The following is a 23,809-nucleotide window of genomic DNA, read 5'->3' on the forward strand; positions in this document are numbered from 1 at the left end:
CTGGAGTTAAAAAGTCTAATTATTTAGATCAAGGGGGAAAAAAAGTGCTCATTACAAAAAAAAAAAACATGCTAGGCTATTCTTTGTGAACACATACCTGATATATTTTAGCACTTGAAAAGTATAAGCTTGTTAACGTTCAAATATAAATTCTCATAGTAAAAATCAAAACAGATTCATTGCCAGATTGGCGGAGTGCCAAAGCGTTTATTGACAGCCCTACTTTTCGTGCGCTTCTCAGCGCGGATGGATACACTTCGATTGTGTGCGTACAGTGACTTGTCCAGTTAATGACGCAAGCCAGGATGGCGACAGAGAGTCTAGAAGTTTGACATTTTCACAGTTTACAACAACTGCAGGGGAACGTAACAATACTCCCAATAATGCCAGCTCGCATATTTAGTGTTCTCTGTGATCAAATGAGTTTGGGAGGGGGAGTTCGCTTCCAATAAAAGGGCACCGCAAAAGGGTCCTCTTCAATCAAGGTGCACAGGATCATATACTTTACTGACGAGGCTCTATTTAGGACTAAGCAGACGGGGAAAATACAATGCATCAATAGCTGCTTAAATCACTGATTTTAAAAATCATTTATCAATGTAAAATATTGAAATACACCCTCTTAAGAGTGGCTGACAAGATACAGGGGCTGAATAATAACAAATGCCTTCCTGGTGGAGAGAAAGGAAGGACTAACAGGATACTCTCTCCAGGGTGCAGAGCAGCCCATTGAGTAAACCACATTACAAAGCCTTGAGCACATGCCAGACCATGGACCATTTCAGTCGGTCAACTGTGTTTTTAAACCTTATATGCGTAGGAAGAGTGAGTTAAAAATGGATTTGAGTGGCACTGATTTTAAACATTCAAGTGCACACCACTTTTATTTCTTTTAAAATTGCAAATCAGGACCAGAAATTATTCTTTGATGCCCTACATTAAACAAAATCTGGAAAAAAACAACAACAAAAAACAGTATTGTTTATCTGTTTCCAAGCAAACATTTCAAATTACTTGCAAATGCTGAGATGCTGATTATATATATTTTTTATTTGGCCAAGAGCCATCTGCCCTTTTTCAAACCAAAACCTAATACAGTATGTAAAAGAAAATATGGGAAACAGCACTATTACATTAAAAAAATAAAATAAAAAATACAAGGACCATCCCCTTATGTGGTCACGGCACAGTCAGTGATAATAAAATGCTAATGCTGTTCACCCACTGCATTCACAGTGCGCTCATTGGTGGCAACCGTTGGCCCCCGTTCGCTCATGAACAGCACACTAACAGTAACAACAGCTACTGAGTTTTTCTCTCAGACTCCAGCCTCCAGGCACCAGTGAGGTAGCGCAGTCTGATAAAGACTACATCCCGGCCCATCTGTAGCCAACTCCAGAACGGCACCAACTTTGACCCTAAAATGTGCAATGAAACAAACCATTACCTCATAGAGGAAATAACCTTCATTTTTTGTGACATATACTGCTAGAAAAAAAGTGTTTTAATTGCCTGCGCTTTAAGTGCAATTATATTTCAGCACAAACCTTCAATCTCTGTCCAGTTAACAGCCACTTCTACTACAGGGATATCAAAACACTGAGCAATGAAGAGAAGTTCCACATCAAATGCCCTGCAAGGACAAAAACATGTCAATTAAATATTAATATTTTAAATAAAAAAAAATCTAAAAGGTGCTTTTTGAAAATTGATGCCACATGTGAAAAATTTGCAGAGATGCTCTTCAACTCTTAAGCCTCCTTACCAGCGTTCCACATGCAGGCTGGAGAAGGTTTTCAAGGCAGCTTCACGGGTGAAGAGCTTAAAACCACATTGTGTGTCTTTAATCCCTCTCACAGAGAAGAACCACACCAGGAAGTGGAATCCATACATGAGGAACGTTCGGAACGGAGACCGCTGTCACAAGAAAAAACAGAAGAATGAAAATGCAAAAGTATTATCAATTTTCTCGTGAACATTAACGGTCACGGTCCAGTGTTTTGAGAAAGAGTGTCACCTGAGCCACTGATTCTTTTTCCAGGTGAGCTCTGGATCCACAGCAGATCGCCATGTTATCCTGCATGGACACATGAGAAAAATATTTTCAGATGCACTGAGATCTTTTGGCAAGGAAAGGTTTGTTGGTAATCTGATAACCGTATCTCGTGGCTAAGCTTCAAACAGATATTTAATCCACATACCAACAAGAGATTGGCAATACGCTGCCTGCCTATTTTTATTTACAAAAAGTGGAGTCTCACAGGCTTCTCACTGAGGCTCTCAAGACCTTCTTCAACGTTTTCAATGTCAGCAAATTTAGTGGCTCCGTCTGCATCAGCCATAAGAATGAGTCGTCCGCGACTGCTTAGAGTTCCCTGAGTTGAGATAAACACAATAAGAAACAATGTTCAACAATTTATTAGCTAAGATGGTGCAAAAAAAGGCTTTTAGATGAGATTGAGAATATACTTAAACTGCTTTAGGCATCAAGCCATGTAACTGATTAATTATTGAGTTTGTTCACATTCCCAGCTGAGTGCAAACAGCATCTTTGTTATATCTTTCATCAGATTTCATCAGAAATGTGGATAATGCACAAGGAGAACTGGGTGTTTTTGTATTGTTACCATTCTCACTGCACCGCCTTTTCCACGGTTCTTCACCAACGTCAAAACTCTCACTTTCTGTGCTCCGTACTTCTTTGTGTATTTCATGGCAACCTGAGGATGCAAGCATTCAGTTTGAAAACATGCACATAAACTATTTTATTCATTATTATTATTGATTATAACATATTAAATAAAACTTACCTCTGTAGTTTTGTCTTTGCTGCCGTCATCTACCACAATAATTTCATAGGTGAATGATGGATTCTCCTTCTGTAAAATCAACAAGAGGACACATTAGTAGGGATGGGCGGATCGATCCTAAAGTATCGATACTGATGTTGTATCGAAAGGATCGATGCTCACATAAAAATATTGATTCTAAAGTGCATTTAACCACTAATTTTATTTATCAAGAAATTCTGTGCATAAAATAAGCTTCTCAGTGTTAGTCTAACTGTGTTGGATAGAGCAATTTATCCTGTTCATCGGAACACACGCAAATACTGAAAGACAGAACCAACCAATCACAGACAGCGTTCGCTGCTGACGCATGGCTCAGTGTTTGTTCAAATAGAGCTGCGTTTCCCAGAAGCATCAGAAGCATAAGAAACCATTGCCACATTATTACATTACATTACATATCATTATTACTATATATAAAATTAATTCTGAAAAATGCATCACGGTTTCTACACAAATATGAAGCAGCAATAATAATCAGAAATGTTTCCTGAGCAGCAATTTATATTAGATTTATTTCTGAAGGATCATGTGACACTGAATACATGAATAATGATGCTGAAAATTCAGCTTTGATCACAGATGCATTTTAAAATATATTAAAATAGAAAATAGCTATTTTAATGGATATATTTCACAATATTGCTGTTTTTACTGTATTTTTGTTCAAATAAGTGCAGCCTTGGTGAGCAAGAGGCTTATTTAAAAAATATTACAAAATCTTACTAACCCCAAACTTGGTTTATTTATGTTTTTTATTTTAAATAAGCTGGTTTGTGCAAGTAAATGTATTTATACTGGTTGTTAAAAGTTCAATTGGATTCTGTTATGTTCTGTAATTGCTGTTAATAAATCTGTCAGAAAAAAAACATGCTAAAGTTTCACCTTTAGGAGTACAGCCTTTTACTAAAATTAACCATGATTTTATTACAGTAACCACAGCATTTGTAGTAGAACTGCAGTAACCACAAATTTACCATGGTAATAATAATAATACATTTTAGGACTTACTGTATGTAACACCATGTTTATTTTTCACGGGGTACCCTCAAAGGTGCACCTTTGTAACTTATCTATAAAGCATGCATACTTGTATGGTACTAATATGCTCCCTTTTAGGGGTATAGGTGCACCTTTGAGGTTACTGCCCCAGTAAAGGGCTAAAATACGATTTTAGTTTATTTTATTTCTGACAGTGTAAACAAAAAAAAAGGCCTATGAAATGCAAAAAAACAAAAACATGGCTTTAAAATCTAATATTAAGTGAGTATTATTACTGATTATATTCTTTTAATAATTTAAAATATCAGTTTAGTTTAGAGGTGTCGATATCGGCGATACTGGGCTTGAAAATATCGGTATCGGATCGAAAATAAAATAAGAGGTATCACCCATCCCTACACATTAGGCTAAACAGAGTCACTTAAGTTACAGCTCTGCCATCTAGTGGTGAAACGCTCAAACAGACCTTTAAACAGCCAGTCTGCAGAAGTATCCAAAACAATTCATTTCTGGATTCACAGGTGAACTCAGATTTTTATATTTACTTACATTTTTATTGATATTATACTTTATATTTTATACATATGTTATAAAACATTCATAATCACAAATATTTTACTCCGGAAAAACAGAACTTAACCATTAAATCATAATTAAATACTGGACCTGTCTTTTCTCCAGGTATTCCATAGCTTCATCCATCATAACAGGCACTGTGATGGGACAGAGATATGCATTAACAATATAAATCCTGTCATTGCCAAGAGCAGATTAACGATTTTGAGCCTTATGGATCCAATGGGGGCTGTAAACTACAATGATAAACATTGGTGGTCAAAAGTTTGGAATAATTAAGATTGTCTTGTGCTCACCAAGGTTTCTTTATTTGATCAAAAATACAGAATTATGAAAAAAATAATAATCAGAACGTATAAATTTTTACCATTTTAAAAATGTATTTTACATTTTAAATATCGCGTTCATTATTGAAGGCGATTAATCTGCGATAATAAAGGGAAGGGAAGTGGTGTGTAGCCAAGTATGGTGACCCATACTCAGAATTTGTGCTCTGCATTTAACCCATCCAAGTGTACACACGGTAGTGAACATACACCCGGAGCAGTGGGCAGGCAATGCTGCGGCACCCGGGGAGCCGGGAATAATGACCGCGATATTTTGTAGCTTGTCAGTGATCTACAGCTCTGTGTATTAAATGCCACTCCATTTGAAAACAAGTGATGGAGATTTACAGAACTGGCTTTACTGATGAGATGCGCATGATCATGAGATATCGCCCGGCCCTACCAGGACATTTTTTTAATATAACTCTGTTTGTATTCGCCTGTAAGAAAAAAAGTCATATACAACTAGAATGGCTTGAGGCTAAGTAAACCATAGGGTAATTTTAACTTTTGGGTGAACTATCCCTTTAAGAGAATTTTATTATTCCAAACTTTTGACCATCAGTGGATACATATTTCTGCATATAGCATCAAAACAACTCACATCTGAGTTCCTCATTGTACGACGGGACAACCACGGACAGCTCCAGTGATGGAGGGTCCATCAGACTGGGAAAAGACTCCTCCTTGCCATCTGCAGTCAAGAAGTGTTTCTCCTTCTCATGGCGGGTCTGATCTACCATGTTAGCACTGACATGAGCAACGACAACAACCTAAAGACAAGAACAGGTGACACAAGGGAGTAACTAACCTGTTCCACTGGATGAATCGGTAAAGCTCAACAAAAGTGCGACTATATATACATGCACAAGTATTTCAACACTTTTCATTCATTAAATTGTTGTTTTACAAAATTTAAAAAAAAGTCAACAAGAGCAAACAAACTAGCCTCACTCCGCATTATAATGTAAAGATGTATGAAAATAATAATAATATAAATAATAAATGATAATAATAAAAAATGATATAAATATACCAATAGTAAGACGATCAGCGCCAGGATCATCGAATACTGCAATAACTCATATAAAGGGAAATCCATCATCCATATAGTGAACATTGCACTGCAGGGAAGCTGTCACCAGTGTATAGCTAAACTACCCCACTGAAGCATACAGAGCAGCCTTAAAACGAGCCTTCGTGAGACGGAACATATATGAATGGGTGTCGGAATAAATAGTTACATCTCTATTGTTGAACTTTACTTCCAGTCACTGAGGAACACATACGCGGAAGTCGTCCTCACAAACCACAACATTACAGCGAGCGAAGAACACGCAGCGCCGCAACAACACTAGCGCCTCCCACTGGAGCGGAGGACGCGCGAGCCGCATCTTCAGGTCACTGCAGTCTTCACGTGGTGCTTCTAAACATCATGGCGGCTGGTTTCAAGTGAGTGAGCTGCTATACAGCATGACTTCATCTGTAGCTTGTTTCTGAATTATGAGATAATGACTAAGCTGTATTATTTAATGTAAATAATGAGGCATACATTGTTTTTAGAACCGCAGAGCCTCTTGAATATCACAGGAGCTTTTTGGTGAGTTGATCAGTTTTTCATTTCTGTTATAAGACCAATCTAATAATTAAGTTATTCATTATCTTAATCTAATATTCAACAGAAAGAAAACTGTCGTCCAGATGGAAGGGAATTGGGAGAGTTCAGACCCACAACCTTAAATATTAGTACGTATGGGATGCATATTATAATTAAAGTGATCAGAATATTCAAATATGGAGATGTTATTTGGCATAATTGGATGAATGTGTCCTTCTAGGCTCTATATCTACAGCTGATGGATCAGCATTGGTGAAAATTGGAAACACAACAGTGATATGTGGGATCAAAGCTGTGAGAATCATTTGTATTTTTCATAAAAATGATGATATGGCTGTTGATTTATGAAGTTACAGCATTGTTTTCTTGCAGGAGTTGACTATGCCGCCATCTGATGCTCCAAGTAAAGGATATATAGGTAAATTATAATTGGAGATTTGAGAAATAGTATACATTGGGGTGTTAAATGAAATGTAACTCAAGTTCCTCTTTGCTCTCCAAGTCCCAAATGTAGATCTGCCTCCACTGTGTTCATCTAAATTCAGACCCGGTCCACCAGGAGAACAGGCTCAAGCTGCCAGCCAGTTTATCGCAGATGTCATTGAAAGGTACGCCTGCATTTTTCTGTTGAAGCAGTGTGATTATTTTTAGTTTTTTTTCTGTCTAAAACAAAAATGCAAATAATGTTTGCATGAAATTCCGTATTTAATACTTGTTTATTTTTTCTGCTTTTTAGTTCAGATTTAATAAATATGGAAGAATTGTGTATTGAAAAATCTAAGGTAAGATATAGTAAATAAATATTAGTGCTGTCAAACGATTAATCGCATCAAAATAAAAGTTTTTGTTTACATAATGTGTGTGCTGGTTATATTTATGTATATATAAATACACACACATACAGTATATATTTTGAAAATATTTACATGTATAAATTTATATTTTATATATATAAACAACATATTATATACATGTATGTATTTATTTATACACGAATATACACAAAACACACATTATGTAAACAAACTTTTATTGTGGATGCGATTAATCATTTGACAGGACTAATAAATATTGACTAAAATATTTCTTATCAAATTGTGCTCAAATCAAACTTTTATCACTGATTTTTCTAGCTTTGTTGGGTGCTGTACTGTGATATTATGTGTTTGGATTATGACGGGAACTTACTTGACGCCTGCATCATAGTTCTGCTGGCAGCTATAAAGAACGGTGAGCGCTTCTCCTGAATATAACATTTCCTCCTGCTGTTATGATGACTATTAAACACATTTCATATTTCTCAGCACAACTCCCTGAAGTCACAATAAACAAAGAGACAGATTTAGCAGAAGTTGACATTCAGAAGAAAAGGCCCTTGAAGATCAACCGGCATCCAGTTGGCTCATCGTTTGCAGTATTTGATGAGTAATTGACAACTTATTTCTCTATTACACAACTGCAGTGTAGGTTGGCGTTAAAACACTATTTAGTTTAGCCCAAATCAACTTCATGATTATTAAGAAAGAAAACACTGGTCTCAGGGTCAATATAAAGTTCTGTAGAAATGACAAGAATGAGTTCACAGACACAATCTTTTGTATTTCCGCATTGTACAGCTCTATAATCATAGTCGACCCCACAGCGGAAGAAGAAAGCTTGTCAACAGCATTACTGACTGTGGTAACGGACGAGGAGGATCGACTCTGTGCCGTCCACAAACCAGGTGAAAATTAAGACGTGTGACAAATCGCAGGTTATTTACAGCATCAGGAATGAAAACTTCAGTGTGAAAACTGACAGATTTTTTTATATCAGCTTTAAATTATGTATTTACAGTTGATTTTAGCATGAGGATATATACATGGACCCTGGCATGTGGAGTTTTAATTAAATGAACCAATAGTCGGCACCGATAGCCTTGTGGGCAGCGCGCCGACATGTCGTGCCATTGCACTATGGGCGTCCCGAGTTTGAATTTCAGCTTGACGACCTTTCCCGATCCTGCCCCCCTCTCTCTCCCACTTTGCTTCCTTTCTTCTCTACACTGTCCTATCATAATGAAGTCAAAAACTACAAAAATAAATCTAAAAAAAACAACAACAACAATAAAGAACCATATATTACTAATACGATTGCACTTTAAAATAAAAATTTATAATAGTAGTATATAATAATTTTTTACATAAAACTACAATACTAATATTCACCTCTGCATATTTCTTTGCTTTAAATCATTAAACTTTAAGGTTTATTTTGCTTTAATTTTGGTGGAAATTTACAGGGAAACCTTAAAGCTTCTTTTCTATTTACAAATTTCAAAAACCTATTATATCTACACAAATCATACAAATGAGTTGTTTAGGATCCCATTTTTTTTATTTTTATGCATCCCTGAGCATCTGCAGATTGTATTTTTGTGGTCAGCAGATTTGATTGGATATTTTTTGTGGATTTAAAAACAAATGTTCCATTGTGTTTTAGGTGGGACGTCGTTATCCAGTGAGAAACTGCAACAGTGCATAAATCGAGCCATAACGAGAAACAAAGAAATCAGCAAACTGGTGGGCAAAGTTATTGAGAGCACGAAGACGGCAAAATAAACACACACAGTCATGACATTTTTATCTAAAAGATGTATTTTTCACTGTCAATATATACTTTCTTTTTTATCACAATAAAATTGCAGACAAAGACCATTTACAAAAATTATGCCACAGTTTTCAGAAATGTCATCCATTCACATGGTTTAGATTTTTTTTCTCCATAAGAATATACATCAACTCCCCCTCAGTATAACAAAATGCCATTTTAAAATGTGCTGTATAAAAACCGCACATGTAATAGCATGCTGGGACAAGGCCGCCTATCACTCTGACATCCAGCAGTAGAGAGAAGTTTTCTCGTAACGGTAAAGTTGAGCAACAGGTGATTGAGGCACATCTGTACGGCCCTTATTAGTGTGCGTAGGGTCCACCCTCTCAAGCCAAACAGGCTCTCGTTGAAAGGGCCATTTGGAAGGAGAATAAAGACAGCATGCCGTAGAGAACCCTACAAGAATTGTCTCATTTAATATCTTGTATTTCTTTAAAAAATACGGTAATACTCTAAGGTCCCCTGCTCTAAAAATCCTTGCAGTATCTATCCATCTGTCCTGAGGTCAGGAGGGCAATTCCTGCACCCCTATGAACATAAAAAAAACAACTTTAGTCCGGTCAAGCCACAGTCCGTAAAATGCTGCCGATCGAGCACAGTGCCGTTTGCTGCCGTCCGGCTGGAGGTCATGATTTGGGGAGGGGCTGTGGCGTGCTGCGTTTCCTTTTACTTTTTGGCTGGTTGGCGGAATGTTGCCGTGGCTGTGCTGCCGCCCCCACTGCCATACCCATTTGCTGCTGTTGTATTTGGTGCTGCAAGAATTGCAACTGTGAAAGGGAAAAGTAACGGATAATGAATATGTGCAGTTTAAGTGTCCCCAGAATCTCCTCTCACAGCAGCTGTGCCTCAGAAGCATCTCTTCCACTTAGTCATGGAGATACATGTTATGAATGTAAGCAAACGGACACATTCAACGTATCCTGTCCTCCATTGGTTCTTGTAATCCATTTATACAAATGTAGCCAAGTGGGAAAATCAGTCAACGTTTTTTCCCACTTAAGGCTATATTTGTTTCTCATGATTTAAAAAAATAAATAAATAGAATGTTTAATATGGAAAAATACTTAATATTTAAATAATATGTTAAAATTGTTTTAAAGATATACACTACTATTAAAAGATTTGGGGTCGATAACTTTTTTTTTTTTTAAAGGACACTTCAAATTAATCAAGTGACAGTAAAGACATGATGTTACAAAGGATTGCTGTGGCAAATGCTATTCTTTTGAACACATTAAAAAAAAAGATGTTGTGATGTGTTTTTGAAGAGGAATTTTGAGTGTTACATGACGGCAGAGGTAATCTAAATATAAAAATAGGGGGAACGAGTTGATAAATTACCAACCCGTACTGATAAACTACAATTTACCAGTATCTACAATTTTCCAGAAAATTTGGAAAAATACCTTTAACCTGTATTGTACATTGTATAAGATACATATTTCACGTATGTATTACGTGTTTTTGTCGCCTCTCCCACTGGCGCTGATAATGGAAGTGTTTAGACCGAAGCAGAGCTGCTCAAAGGAAACCACCTTTCATTAACACTGCAGTGAAAATGGATGCAACACGCTGGACAAATATCAACAGTGTCTGCAGAAGCTGTGTGAGGCTGAAAGAGGGAGGAATGGAAGACTCAACATACTGTGAGGAACAGAAGAAGATCAAGCAGGAGCGGTGGATAGAAGATGGTCAAATTAAAAGTGCAATGCAGCTGCTGTTTGTCAGTTATCTTCTATTACACACACACACACACACACAGCCATGCTCTCGTTTGGTGTCAGTAAGACAGCAACTTTAACTCGCATCTCAGCTGGGGTTAATGCAAGACATGAGAGTTGGCTGATCAGTGTAAGCTGATGGAGAAAACAGCACAAATGTGTCCTGCTCGTAATAAAATTAAAATAAAATCTAGTGAACCTCCTTATAAGACATTCCTTAAGTTTTGGAGATTTTGTCTCAATTGCTACAAAAACATGCTTCTCAAACAGCTGTTGGGAGATAAGCTGATGCCACAAGCTTATTTGAAAAATGTTGGTAAAGGCATAGACAGAAAAATGGCAAATAAGAATCCATGTGAAGCTTTACATGTCGGTCAGAAGTAGCCAGAAAAGAAGCTATTGATGTGATTCTTATGAACAACAAACAGTGTTTAGCGGTGTAGTGTGGAACATTTAATCTAAAGAGTGAATGCATAGATGTCATATAACAGACTGATCACACTGACCTTTCACCAGACCTTTGAATTTAAAACGTAAAACTTCATACAAAAAATAGGTATGATTTAGGACTATCAATCCGTTTAAAAGTTTGGATTCAGTGAAATTACTTTTTTTATTAAATTAATACTTTTATTTAGAAAGAATGCATTAAATTGATCAAAAGTGACAGTAAAAACAACGTTATCGCTCAAAAATCTCTTTCAACAAAAATATTAAGCAGCATAAACTTTTGCCATTGGAAAAGTTTCTCGAGCAGAAAATCAGCACATTAGTATGTTTTCTGAAGGATTGTGTGACACTGAAGACTGGAGTGATTATGCTGAAAATTACATTTTGAACATATATTAAAATATATTCAAACAAAAAACTTATTTTAAATTGTAATAATATTTTACAATATTACATTTTGCCTTTTTTTATCAAATAAGTGCAGCTTTTGTAAACAGACATCTTTTTAAAAAAATGATACAAATCCCATTGAAATAATCTGAATTAAAGAATCATGTACAGTAAGACGTAAGGTATATTTATTCACATAATCATTGATCAGCAAACCACACGTGCTTGATGTGTTAGAATACAGCTCATTGGTTCTTGTTGAAGGTCAAACGTGATGGGGTCACACGAGAGAATAAACCTCATTTGTGTGTCAAACAAGCATGCTTGAGCTTCTGTGACCAAATTTGAATGCTGTAAACATTGTTAGCTGATCAATGTTTATATGTGAATAAAAGCCTGAAATAATTCTGCTCTTGGATTATACTGCTCAATTAATATGGATTTATAAAAACATTTTAAAGAGTTTTAGGTGAACCGACATTCACTGAAGGGACAGAAATATCTCTGATTTGATCAGAAATATCTTCATTTGTGTTCTGAAGAAGAATGATTTCTTATGGGTTTGGAACGACATAAAGGTGAGTAAATGATGACAGAATTTTCCTTTTTGAGATGAAATAACCCTTCATGAAGGTCAATTTTGAATTCACGTGGTCTTCAATAGGTCAGTGGAAAGGGGAGTCAGTGTCTGAGAGGTCAAAGGTCAGTCTGATATACACATGTCTATGGGTGGATGAGGTCAAAGTTGCTGCATTACTTGGATCTGTGGCTGGTGCTGTTGCTGGAGCCTCGGGGACGGTAGGCTGGGCCCGGACCCCTCCAGACCACAACCCAGCTGGGACAGCACTACCACGGACAGAGGGGTGGTGTGGAGGAGGAGGAGGAAGAGGAGGGGAGGGGAGAGAGAAAGAACAGGGTGGGGAGGGAGGTAACAGGAATTAAAAGTAGGATGTAGCAGAAAGAGGAAAAGTGGCATCCACCATCATGTTAATCAAATGACAAACCCAGATAATCAAAAAACAGGTCTGATTAACTTTGATCTATGTTGAGATTAGTATGACACACTACAATATCTACATCCATTAGTATGTCTACTCGTGTTAGTGTCTGTTAGAGATATCTGGACTAGAGATGTACTTGAATAACAGTGAGAAGAGTGGCAGAGAAATGAAATGCATGTGTCCAGTGCATGAGTCTGTACCTGCTGCCTGAGGAGACATGAATCCCCCCACCCCGGTGAGATTGATGACCGCCGTCTGCTGTGCAGACAGACCCTGTTCTGCCGTCAGACCCGGATCAGCCTGATTCAAAGAGGACAACTGAATTCACTTCAGAACATACAGTGCACATCATAAATAAGTACACACCCTGTGAATAAATATAAAAGATGTATTTTCTTAATGATCACTAATATAATTCATGGAAAAATGGCAAAATTTAAATGTATTAAACATATATTTTGATGTTTTTATTAAGTATATGCCAATATTTTCTGTGAGACAAGTCAATGTTTTGTTTAAATGAAAGATTGCAGAAACGAGTACAACATAGATTGAATTCAGCAAATGTATAATATTCTAGTATGTCCTCCAGAACTTTAAGTATGCTGCTCTGACCCTTCTTGGCACTGAGTGTACAAGCACTCATACATGCCTATATAAGAGCTTTACTACCACAGAACGTCACTGTGGGTACCAAGCACTTCTCCTCTAGCAACACCAGAACATTTTGGATGCTTTTGGATTCGAAATGATTGACTTGGTCTCTTGAGGCCAGAGTATGGATTCCCAGAAGTCTCTATTTTTTAAATATGGGCCTTGGAAGAGGTTATATGAGTTTATATTGCTTTGGCTACAGCAGGTAATTCTAGTGGAGACAACAAACATGCATGTCACTTCTGCAGGCTGCGTCATACTCTGTGAGATAAAGTGTCACTCTTTTCATAGCTTTCGCTGGCTCTGAGACACTAGCGTGCTATTTCTCCTGCTCTTTTTATAGCAAAAATTCACTCATCACTAAATGAAAACTTAAAGTGAAGACCTGATTATTTCAGGAGCCTTGTCACAAGCCCATTATCTTTGAATGTCGGTGCCACTTCTGCTATATTTTCACACTTAAAACAATAATGTGGCATTCCTCTTGTACTACTGTCCTCTTTTAAGTCACCTGGCAGTTCTCTCCCAAGTGGTTCCACTGCTGCCAGTCTGAGTATGATTCAGTGGGCTATATAACACTTTTAATTGTCAGGAAATTGCTTGTCTTTAAAAGTTTTGGTTCAATATACTTACTTGTTGATCAAAAATAGCCTTAAACCTATACACTTTTTTTTTTTTTTACTTTGAGGAGGGTGTACTCGTTTTTACAACACAACATCACTTTGATAAGAAAGTTTTGTTTTGCTGAATAATTTTGACATTCTTCTTTGGTAATTGATCAAGCAGGCTTGTTGGAACATTATATCTCCAAAGAACCCTATCATGTCATGTAAGTAAAGAGTAATTGCTGAATTAGTTAAGTTTTAGAGGGGGTGTACTCATTTATGCTGAGCATTGTACATACATTTTTTTTCTTTCTTTGGAGTAGCATGAAACTAAAGAGGGTTTGTGAGATAGCCAATGTCAAATTGCATTAAATGAAAAAAAAAACATTTGAATGGATAGTTCACCCAAAAATGATTTGAAATTGTCATCCTTTACTCGCCCTCTTGTACTAGTTTCTTTCTTAAGTTGAATATAGAAGATATTTTGAAGAATGCTGGTAATCAAACAGTTGATGGTCCCCATTGACTTCTACAGTCTATTTAAATTTCAACAGGGACTAACAACTGTTTGGTTCTTCAAAATATCTTATTTTGTGTTCAACAAGAAAGAAACTCATACAGGTTTGGAACAACATGAGGGCGAGTAAAGAATGACAAAATGTTCATTTTAGGTTGAACTATTCAACATATTTATGTAATTTAGAAACAAAATGTTTGTATATAATTTACAAAAAAATAAAAACCATGCTATTTAATCATTTAAAATTTCCATGCACGTTTATTTTTGTATATTTACAATATTTTTTATTGTCATTATATTTTAAATGCAATACAGTATAATATATAATAATTATAATAGTATAATAATTATAATGTTATAAACCTGTAAGAGTTTCTATTTTCTTTGAGCACAAAAGAAGATATTTTGAAGAATGTTGGTAACCAAACAGTTGATTGTAGCCATTGACTTCCATGGAATAGAATTTTCAGTTTTGGGTGAACTCGGGTAAACGTACCTATTAAGCTCATTTACAAACAGACAAACTCTTATTAAATAGATGTCAACTTATCTATAGTCTCTTAAGACTGGAATACACTACATGATTTCTGTCCCGATTTTCCACAGATTTACAGTCTGGAGAAGTTGATGCTAGTTACCAAAGATCAGAGCCAGTCTGCAGATTTGAGTTGACAGAATCCATAGAAAATCGATTAACTTAAAGTGACAACCATCAGTTTATATTTAAAGTCTGTTTATGAAGTATTTACATAGATGTTCAATGTGGAAGAGCTTAAAGAGAGCACACTGAGCTTAATTAGAGCAGCAACAATATTTTACAAATTTAATGTAATATTTATTAAAATAACAGGATTTTTGCTAAATAAATAGTCTAGGTCATGTATGAAGTTCTCACATTTTAATATGAACAACTATTATTAACAATATCTATGAAATTATATTTTTTCTTATTGATGTCACACTGTAGCTGTGTGATTTTCATAGTAGTGTACCCTTTAAGCTCACCTTAAAATAATATGAAATTTTTAAAAATTACAGCACTGTAAAACCACAGACCAGCAATAAACTGTCAATTTATAATATTATGGATGTAAAAGTACAATCCAGTAAAGCCTGTGAAGTAACATATTAGCGTAGCACACAATCTTATACAGCTAGTCAGCTAACTGTGTTCTGTAGCATCTGCGCTATGCTGCTAAAACTATCTTTTGGATCTAATGTAATTATTTCCCACATCCAAGTTCCAGGATATAATATGCAAAAGTCTGAACATTAATTTTACAATAAGTAGTAAAACTTACCCAAAATAAAGGCTTAAACATCTAAAACACGCACATTTAAGGGGCTCCTCTTTTGGTGAAAGTTTTTAGACAGCTTTCAAAATGGCCGCCAGACAGTGTGAACATATGGAGACTCGTATTTCAGCGTGCAATGATCTGATTGACTTGAAATTACAAGAGGTATATAGTAAGAAACATATCAATTGGTTAAGACGAAGTAGAATAATAAATTATTTTCTTTTTATAATCTGATCTCAAAAATGGAAGTGTGCTTAATGGGTACGTTTACCCTATCCCTTTAACACTATTGGAGTTGAATCTCAGCCTCTGGAAATTGTTAGAATCTTGACAGTGGTGTAAAATAATAGCTACAGTGTGTCTGACTCACTGCGTCCCCCTGCTGTTGGGGGCTGGATGTGGCGGACTGACTGCTTTGCTGTTGAGGGGAGAACTGAGACAAATGCTGCTGCTGTAGAGAGTTAAAAATCAGTGGTCCTGTAGGGAGCTGAAAGAAAGGGAAAAAACAAACTTAAATGGGAGAGAAAGAGAGAATCATCTCCACAAAAGCCAATACTTCAACTACAAAAGCTCTCTCACCTGAAGAAGGTTGAGCGGTCGCAGTCCCGGGCTGTTGTTCAGCCCAAAAGGCCCACCTGCTGGAACAACGTGAACATTTTTCTATCCACAGTAGCGACTAACAACTTATAAAAGTCACAGATGAACATCTGACCAGGCAGGGAGAGATTTACCTGCTGGAGCTGCAGGCTGCATGGCAGGAAGAGCTCCAGACATGAGACCACCAGAGGGCAGAAGTCCACTCAGGGGTATACCAGACGCCAGAGTACCAGGACTACAACCTAGCATTGGGTTAGAACCGCTCATCAGAGTCTGCGGACTGCTGTAAGAAACCACAAACAGAGGTGGTTAGTCGCCGTTGTCTTCCCTTTCATATCCCTGAAAAAAAAAAAAAAAAAAATCACAAACTTGGGATCTTACCAAACCGGGCCCACCACGTTGATGAAGTTGAGCCCTGCGGGGTTTGTCATAACCTGCGAGGATGTGGTGCTGGACGTGGGCAGGGGAATAGTCATGACAGGCAGGGTCATCTGCTGTTGGGCGAAGGGAGTCAGCAGGGTGGGCTGCTGTGGAAGGGTGAGGTCCTGAGGAGTGGGCGTTACTGAAGGCGTGGCACTCTGAACGTCGGCGGGGTGGGGCGTCGAACACGGCGTGTTGGTGGGTGTGGGTGTGGAGGGCTTGGGAGTACCTGATCCTGTGGAGGACGATCAGAGAAGACAGACAAAATAAATATCTGGCTAGTAAGCACTGATAGTTTTCTAGTTGTGAATGGAGGGATACTCACTCTGCATGGGCGAGAGAGCAGCAGGCGACAGCAGGCTAAGTTCCATGGAGTGTTTCCGGGAGAGCGACTGATTCTTTGTGGGTGGAGGGGTCGGGCACTTGAGATGGCCGCTTGAGGCCTGTGTACTGTACGGGTTACCTAGACAAAGGGAGGGAGTGTTTGTTTGTACACTTAAGACATATTGAGATAGAAGAGAGGGAATGAGATTGAGACATGATGGAGGTCGGACCTGAACTACATTGTCTACATCTCAAACACTGTTTTCAATGTTGATCATAACAAGAACCATTTTTAATAACTGAGCACCAATAAATAACTGATATAAGATGAACATCAAATTAGCATATTAGAATGATTTCTGAAGGATCATGTGACACTGAAGACTGGAGTTGTGATGCTGAAAATTCAGCTTCGCCATCACAGGAATAAATTACATTTGAAATATATTAAAATAGAAAACAGTCATTTTAAATTTCACAATATTTATATTCGTATGTATATGTATCAACAAGAGAAGAGCAGAATATGCACATGGTTATATTATAAGTTTGTCTCACCTGAGGAGGCGCAGGCTGAGCCGGCTGGCAGTTTGATAGGAGGTGGTCTGTGTTTGACGCCCTTTCCTAAAACCGAAGACTGGACCAGAGCTGAGAATCCATCAGCCTGGATCAACAACAAACATCCATCAAAATAGACCAATCTTGTCATGACATTCACGTGAATGTTAGGCAAAATAAATTTTTTGGTGTCTAATTTCTAAATCTGACACATAAATCTCCAATCAAGCACTTGGGATTTGTTTAGACAGGCAGAAAATGAGCAAATCTGCCTCATATCAATTTTTTTGTAGTCTGAAGTACAAAATAAACATCTTATGTTTACGAGCATGTCTTAGTTCGGAATGAACAGATGTAACATCAAAGTGTCTCACCTCATTTTCCCTGGAGGGGGAGAGCTGGCCTTGGGACCCTGCACTGCCTGAGTTGTGCAACATCTTCACCTGACACTTCACGTCTCGTTCATACACCTCCTTATACTGCGTCAAAAACCTGCGGCACAGGAATATTTTCATGGTGGCTGAGCGCAACCAAGACCCGAAACTCAATAACACCAAACAACAAAGCATGGCTTCTGTACTTACCGATCAGCGTCTGTTTTTGAACCTATGAGGAATCTACAAACCACAGAGAAAATACACGATCGGGTAAGTGCAACGACAATTAGGTGAGTGTAACTTAACACTTTACTCTCACTTACAGAATAGAATGTAATATATAATATAAATGTGAAATAAGTACTTCTGAAATGAAATAATATAATGTCATCAGCTATTTCTTACGGTGGGTGAATGAGGTGCAGGTCTGTGACATCCTCCTCTGATTTGGAGTCTTTGGCGCTGTAGATTTTCCCATATACCAGCGGGTCGCCCATGGACTGGAAGATAGTGACTTTTGTTCTTTGAGGCTGACCTCCTACTTCACACTCGAAAATGTAGTTGTCCCTCACGTCCTGTTATGTAATAAAGACCGCACATCACACAGATAAAACAACAAAAACCTGTTTTTTCCCCTTATTATCATATTACAGGGTCCATGTGCAGTCTAGTTAGTATGTAAGATTTACACATTTGTGTTACCTGTGCAGGCCAAACAGTGGGCTGAGTTTCATCTAGCTTGACAGATTTCTCTGCCACTGCATATTTCTCCACCTGGAAGCAGAAAGAAAAACTTACATTCACAGACTTGGGTAGAGGAAACTAAAATGTCGAAACACATCATCTCAGAACACTGAAGGACTCAAGAACGTGGCATTTATCTTAACAATACTTTTAAACTCAATTCATTTTTTTAAAGTAATTTCTGTTATAAATGACTTGGGACCTACAGAAAAAACGAGAAATGCTACTTGTACGTTCATTTAACTGCATTACAGCAACTCACATCAATTTCTGATGGGACAGTCAGCTGACAACTGCTCCGTTTCCACATGTCCACACACTGAAGGAAAAACAAGAGCGATTTAATCACAGGAAATGCACACACACTAGTCATAAAGAACAAAAAGATAAAATAAACACTTTAAATGGGACATTTGATTAATACAGTACTGTTCAAAACTTTAATTGGTAAGATTTTCTCTTATACTTAACTTTGCATTTATATGTTACATTACAATTTAAAATTAAAATAAATTTTAAATAAACATTAAATGAAGAAACATTTATTATTATTATTATTATCAACGTTGAAAACAGTTGTGCTTTTTAATATTTTTGTGAAAACCGTGATACTTTTTCCCCAGGATTTTTTCATTAATAGAAAGTTCAAAAGAACAGCTTTTTTTTTTTAAACAGAATTTTTTTGTATCATTATTACTATTTACTGTTTTTTTTATCAATTTAATGCATCATTGCTGAATAAAAGTAATGTCTTCCAAAACCTTATCTTCCTTACCTCAGACTTTTCAACAATGATGTACGTTTCACATATTTTACCATGTTTAAATCCATTTACCCAACATCAGCAGAGAAAGTAAAACAGGTATGCAAATTGTGTCTGTCTTTGACTCACATTTCCAGCTTTGGAGATCTTAAGGTCTATGGATGGAGCAGGTTTCCTCTCTTTCCTCCTCTGCAGGTAGTCCAGGAGTCGGAGCTGTGGCAGTGCAGGGCAGTGGCTCATCATCTCCTGTTGTCTGTTCAGAGCTGCTTGAGAATGCCTCCTAAAACACCTGCAGAGAGGAGAAACATGACAACCATCAGCATGGAATGATGGATAACTGAGATATGATTGGATCTGTTTTTGAATTTCAGGATATCTTTGTATTAAACAAAACATGTTGAAGCCTTTAAATTTGCTAAACCACATGAAATGATCTGCATAGAGCAAAAACCACTCACAATTCTTTAGTCTCAACAATACAATGAGAGATCAGAACAGCAGCGGCTTCTCAGTTCACACATGGTGACTAACCACAGATAAAAGATCTACTCTGTGCACATCTACATAAGCTCTGTGAGTTTAAACAATTTCTTGGATGCAAAATGTTTGCAGTCACAAACAATCACACATCACACTGAGCAGCAGACGACAGGAACTCATCATAGACAGTCTGATTATGCACTTTGGCTTAAAGACAAATGATGATCAAGCGTATGAAGCCAAATACATATGTAACGAAGCTAAGTGCATTACCGTTTCATGGATCGTGTGTTCATCTTCTGTTTGTTGTAGAGCAGACGGTTGGTGGTGCAGCTGACAGAGATGGAGGGGTCCAGACACAGAGGCTCTGCTGTGGCCAGAATCAACTGACTCTCCAGCTGAAGTTTATCATCCTATAAACACATTCAAACCACATGAGAATCAATCCATCCTCCATACTTCACACTGTGCTATGAATCTGTCACTTTAATGGTCTTTATTAATCTACGATACTTGTCAAAAGTTTAAGGTCAGTAAGATTTAATGAAACTAATATTTTATTCAGCAAAGATGCATTAAGTTGATCAAAAGTGCCAGTAAAGATATTTATATTTCAAATAAATGCTGTTTTTTAACTTCCTGAAATATATCACAGTATCCACAGAAATACAACTTTTTCAACATTGTTAATAAGTTATCAAGTTTTGCGAAGTGCATTTTGCTATGTAAATTTTTTATTTTTTTATTTTCTTTAGAGGATTTCATTTATATTATTTAAATTTAAGTAATTTTAGTCTTTCTTTTACAGTTTCATCTAATATTTTAATTCAGTTTTATTTCAATAGTAAATAATAATTGTAGTTTTTGTAAACAATAACTGAATTTGATATAGGGCAGGTAACATTTTCAATACTGATAATAATCAAAAATATTTATTGAGAACCAAATATGCATATTAGAATGATTTCTGAAGGATCATGTGACACTGAAGACTGGAGTAATGATGCTGAAAATTCAGCTTTAACATCACAGGAAAAATGTACATTTTAAAATATATTCAAATAGAAAAGTTATTTTAAATTGTAACGATATTTCACAATTTTACTGTTTTTTAGATCTACTTGCAGCCTTGATGTACATAAGAGACTTCAGTCGAAAATATTAAAATAATCTTACTGACCTCAAAGTTTTGAACATTAACAAATAGAGTCCCCTCACCTGTGTCCACTTGTGGTGATCACTTGTCATAGCATGAACGTCACAGATCAGGGTCTGGTGTGGAGAAGATGGATGACTTAATAACGATACAATAGAGAAAAAAAGTTTCTCAAAATACAGAACAGGGACTGCTGTTCACGGATCAGGCCTGTTACTGACCTGCATAGTGGGTCTCAGCAGGATGTGCCGGCTCTGATAGGTGGGCATCTTTGCATTTACAGACTGTCGGTAGTCCCTGACCTCAGCTATGACACAGCCACAGTGGAATATGTTCACCTGACAGAGCAGAAGTAGGAAAACAAATCTAAGCTGGTGGTTTATGCATCAGTTGTAAATGTAAAAAAAAAAACATTAAGAGACTACACATAAAATTTACATGCCACTAACCTGTGATTTTTCTAGAAGGTCTACAAGGATGGGCGGCAGCTCCTCAGCATCCAGGTACTCCAGTAACTCAGTTTCTTCGTAGCGAAGTCGGATTGTTTCTGAATCTTATAGGTTGGGACGAGTTTATTAACATGCAACATGAAAAGCTCAGCTGATTTAACCATAAAAACAAATAAAAAGCAGACAGTACCAGATCCATTTTTTCCTCTAAGCATAAGTGAGTATCCTTCATTTCCAGGGTACAGGTTGACCACCAGACATGAGACTGACTCCTGTGAGACCAGCTTCTCTAGTAGATTCACATTTCTCCTCAGTTTCTACAGAACGGAGAATAAATACACACAATGCACAATACTTAATGTCTTGTTTCATTAAGAAATATATCAAATTATGGCAAAAATGGTTGTGAATGCTACTTTTTTTAAAGTTACAGCAGCTGTAAATTACCTTCAACTCTGGTTCTTTTTCACACTCTTCAATGTACAATTCATAAAGTTTCTGATATAAGGATTTCCTTCCACTCGAGGATACTCGTCTCTTCGCCGGTCGCTGGCGAGCACTTTCAACAATGTACTAAACAAGAAATAACAATGTTATTGGACAGTAATAGACTACACACAGCTATTCTTCTCCACAGTGATTTCTCAGTTTGCATTTATAAAAGCAGTAAAATAACAGTGCATTAGAATAGACACAAATAAACACCACTATGTACGATAAATAAAAAGTACAGCAGAAAATAATAAGTTTGAACAAGTACCTCAGCCCGATCCAATGCATATTCTAAGACCTGTTGCTGTGGAAGAAAGATAAATGACAATACTGTCCAAACAAGTCACTGAAAATATTATACATTATCAAATCACAATAATGTTAAAAATGCATCATTAATCCAAACCTGCAGTTCTTACCATTGTGGTTGCTGCGTGACAGGAGGCGATGTTGTGTTACACCAGCACTGTCACCTCCACAAACACACCATTCAAGCCCTGAGATCAGAGAGAGACAGTTCAGAAACACACTACCACGTGCATTTACCTGCCAGCTGACAGTTTCCATTCAAGACTCAAACCCAGACACCCAACGAGAACTGTATGAATGCGAATACACAAAGTATGAGGCATGAACTCAGCTCATGAAGACTGTTATGCATCTGTGTGTATATGCAGTCACAACATCTGGCAAACAAATGTGGCGAACTTCCACAGGATGATGACAAGGTATGTGTTAAAGGATGCAATAGCAAGAAACAGCATGCATTCATGAAATGCAAATGAATATGATCCCAGCAGAAAAGGGCAAACTTCAGCACTGCAGCTCCAGCAAACGACAGGCTGGCTAACCACAGCTAACAGCTCACTTCAAATGCACAAATCCACAAAACACGACCAACTGACAGAGCGGGGCAGAACGTGACAATAGCGACAAACATCGAAACCGACTTGCCAAGCGAGTTGCATCACCACAGGCAGGAAATCCCAAGCAAGAAGCGGAATAAATGTTCCAGTGCCTTCAATGAAAAAAACTCACAGCAGCCATTTTGTTCCAGTGTAACAACAAAATCCAAACTTCCGGTGTGCGCGCGTGCTGGAGGCGGAACCAAAGATGTGTAGCGCGGCAGTTCTCTTCATGATATAATACAAAACTATAAATAAAATACTATGCTAGCCATAATTTCTAACAAAATACCGTAGTTACTTCAGATATTGTTACGACATTTAATCCGTGGCAACTTAGTTTTAGCACCAATGTTATTAGAAAACAAAATGACAAACCTTCTGGAGGATCAGTTATAAATATCTTTACAGTAAAAATATGGAAAACCGCGGTGTCTATCATAGAAATAAATCAGCAAATCAACAAACATTTAAATTATCTACAATAAATACATACTTTTAGGGTTAGTTCACCCAAAAAAATTTACATTTTGTCATTAATTACTCACCCTCGTGTTGTCCCAAACCCGTAAGACCTTTGTTCATCTGCAGAACACAAATTAAACTAATTAACAAATTAACTGTAAATTTTACATAATTACAACCAATCCTAAACTAAACCCTAAAACTAGTATCCTTATAGGAAGTACATAAATGTGTAATTACACTGTCTCAATGTCACTTTAAATTAAAGTGTAACCCTTTTATCTTTCCAATTATTCAGCCAGTCATTTACAATGCTGATAAGAGCACCCCCAACTGCTCCCCGGGCGCCCCACTGCTGGGGTGTGTGTTCACTGCTGTGTGTGTGCACTTTGGATGGGATAAATGCAGAGCACAAAT

General features: G+C 37.1%; 3 protein-coding genes across 9 annotated transcripts; 1 reads left to right on the forward strand and 2 right to left on the reverse strand.

Moving 5' to 3' along the window:
- Nucleotides 1–177: 177 nt before the first annotated feature.
- On the reverse strand, nt 178–6,103 carry LOC306864343 (dolichyl-phosphate beta-glucosyltransferase-like). 2 transcript variants are annotated; one of them, XM_079408315.1, is made up of 11 exons: nt 5,998–6,077; nt 5,790–5,918; nt 5,358–5,526; nt 4,518–4,564; nt 2,811–2,879; nt 2,628–2,720; nt 2,262–2,375; nt 2,018–2,077; nt 1,766–1,917; nt 1,548–1,633; nt 839–1,418 (listed from the first exon to the last, which is right to left on the reverse strand). In XM_079408315.1, the coding sequence occupies exons 2-11, from the start codon at nt 5,871–5,873 to the stop codon at nt 1,303–1,305; spliced, it is 990 nt and encodes a 329-aa protein (XP_079264441.1). In that variant the 5' UTR covers nt 5,874–5,918; nt 5,998–6,077; the 3' UTR covers nt 839–1,302. The 2 variants fall into 2 exon arrangements, with proteins under 2 accessions (XP_079264442.1, XP_079264441.1); XM_079408316.1 differs by lacking the exon at nt 5,790–5,918 and having other exon boundaries at nt 178–1,418; nt 5,998–6,103.
- LOC306864344 (exosome complex component RRP43-like) lies at nt 6,031–9,421 on the forward strand. Its single transcript, XM_079408317.1, has 11 exons — nt 6,031–6,205; nt 6,317–6,353; nt 6,436–6,499; nt 6,592–6,665; nt 6,744–6,789; nt 6,874–6,979; nt 7,108–7,153; nt 7,505–7,601; nt 7,676–7,796; nt 7,988–8,094; nt 8,853–9,421. The coding sequence occupies exons 1-11, from the start codon at nt 6,189–6,191 to the stop codon at nt 8,969–8,971; spliced, it is 834 nt and encodes a 277-aa protein (XP_079264443.1). The 5' UTR covers nt 6,031–6,188; the 3' UTR covers nt 8,972–9,421.
- Nucleotides 8,987–23,095, reverse strand: LOC306864342 (transcription factor SPT20 homolog). 6 transcript variants are annotated; one of them, XM_079408311.1, is made up of 24 exons: nt 22,977–23,095; nt 22,442–22,519; nt 22,291–22,326; nt 21,978–22,103; nt 21,721–21,847; nt 21,531–21,634; nt 21,303–21,419; nt 21,144–21,197; nt 20,199–20,338; nt 19,575–19,734; nt 18,945–19,001; nt 18,641–18,712; nt 18,344–18,513; nt 18,146–18,178; nt 17,936–18,053; nt 17,562–17,667; nt 17,005–17,142; nt 16,641–16,914; nt 16,394–16,542; nt 16,242–16,297; nt 16,033–16,149; nt 12,786–12,885; nt 12,342–12,430; nt 8,987–9,790 (listed from the first exon to the last, which is right to left on the reverse strand). In XM_079408311.1, the coding sequence occupies exons 2-24, from the start codon at nt 22,442–22,444 to the stop codon at nt 9,650–9,652; spliced, it is 2,487 nt and encodes an 828-aa protein (XP_079264437.1). In that variant the 5' UTR covers nt 22,445–22,519; nt 22,977–23,095; the 3' UTR covers nt 8,987–9,649. The 6 variants fall into 6 exon arrangements, with proteins under 6 accessions (XP_079264437.1, XP_079264435.1, XP_079264436.1 ...); XM_079408309.1 differs by having other exon boundaries at nt 16,242–16,300; XM_079408310.1 differs by having other exon boundaries at nt 16,242–16,300; nt 23,061–23,088.
- Between the last annotated feature and the right edge of the window lie 714 nt (nt 23,096–23,809).

This window comes from Barbus barbus, assembly GCF_936440315.1.
Source record: "Barbus barbus genome assembly, chromosome: 45".
NCBI classification, from domain to species: domain Eukaryota; kingdom Metazoa; phylum Chordata; class Actinopteri; order Cypriniformes; family Cyprinidae; genus Barbus; species Barbus barbus.

Excerpts from the sequence above, each read along its gene's own strand:
- LOC306864343 (XM_079408315.1), bottom strand. The coding sequence starts at position 5,873 with ATGTTCACTATATGGATGATGGATTTCCCTTTATATGAGTTATTGCAG. Across the intron at positions 2,721-2,810 it reads GCAAAGACAAAACTACAGAG|GTTGCCATGAAATACACAAA; the intron begins GTAAGTTTTATT and ends TTGCATCCTCAG. Across the intron at positions 2,078-2,261 it reads AGAGCCTCAGTGAGAAGCCT|GATAACATGGCGATCTGCTG; the intron begins GTGAGACTCCAC and ends GTGTCCATGCAG.
- LOC306864344 (XM_079408317.1), top strand. Across the intron at positions 6,790-6,873 it reads TCCAAGTAAAGGATATATAG|TCCCAAATGTAGATCTGCCT; the intron begins GTAAATTATAAT and ends TTGCTCTCCAAG. Across the intron at positions 6,980-7,107 it reads ATCGCAGATGTCATTGAAAG|TTCAGATTTAATAAATATGG; the intron begins GTACGCCTGCAT and ends TCTGCTTTTTAG.
- LOC306864342 (XM_079408309.1), bottom strand. Across the intron at positions 21,635-21,720 it reads TAGAGGAAAAAATGGATCTG|ATTCAGAAACAATCCGACTT; the intron begins GTACTGTCTGCT and ends CCAACCTATAAG. Across the intron at positions 12,886-16,032 it reads CCCAACAGCAGGGGGACGCA|GCTGATCCGGGTCTGACGGC; the intron begins GTGAGTCAGACA and ends TCTTTGAATCAG.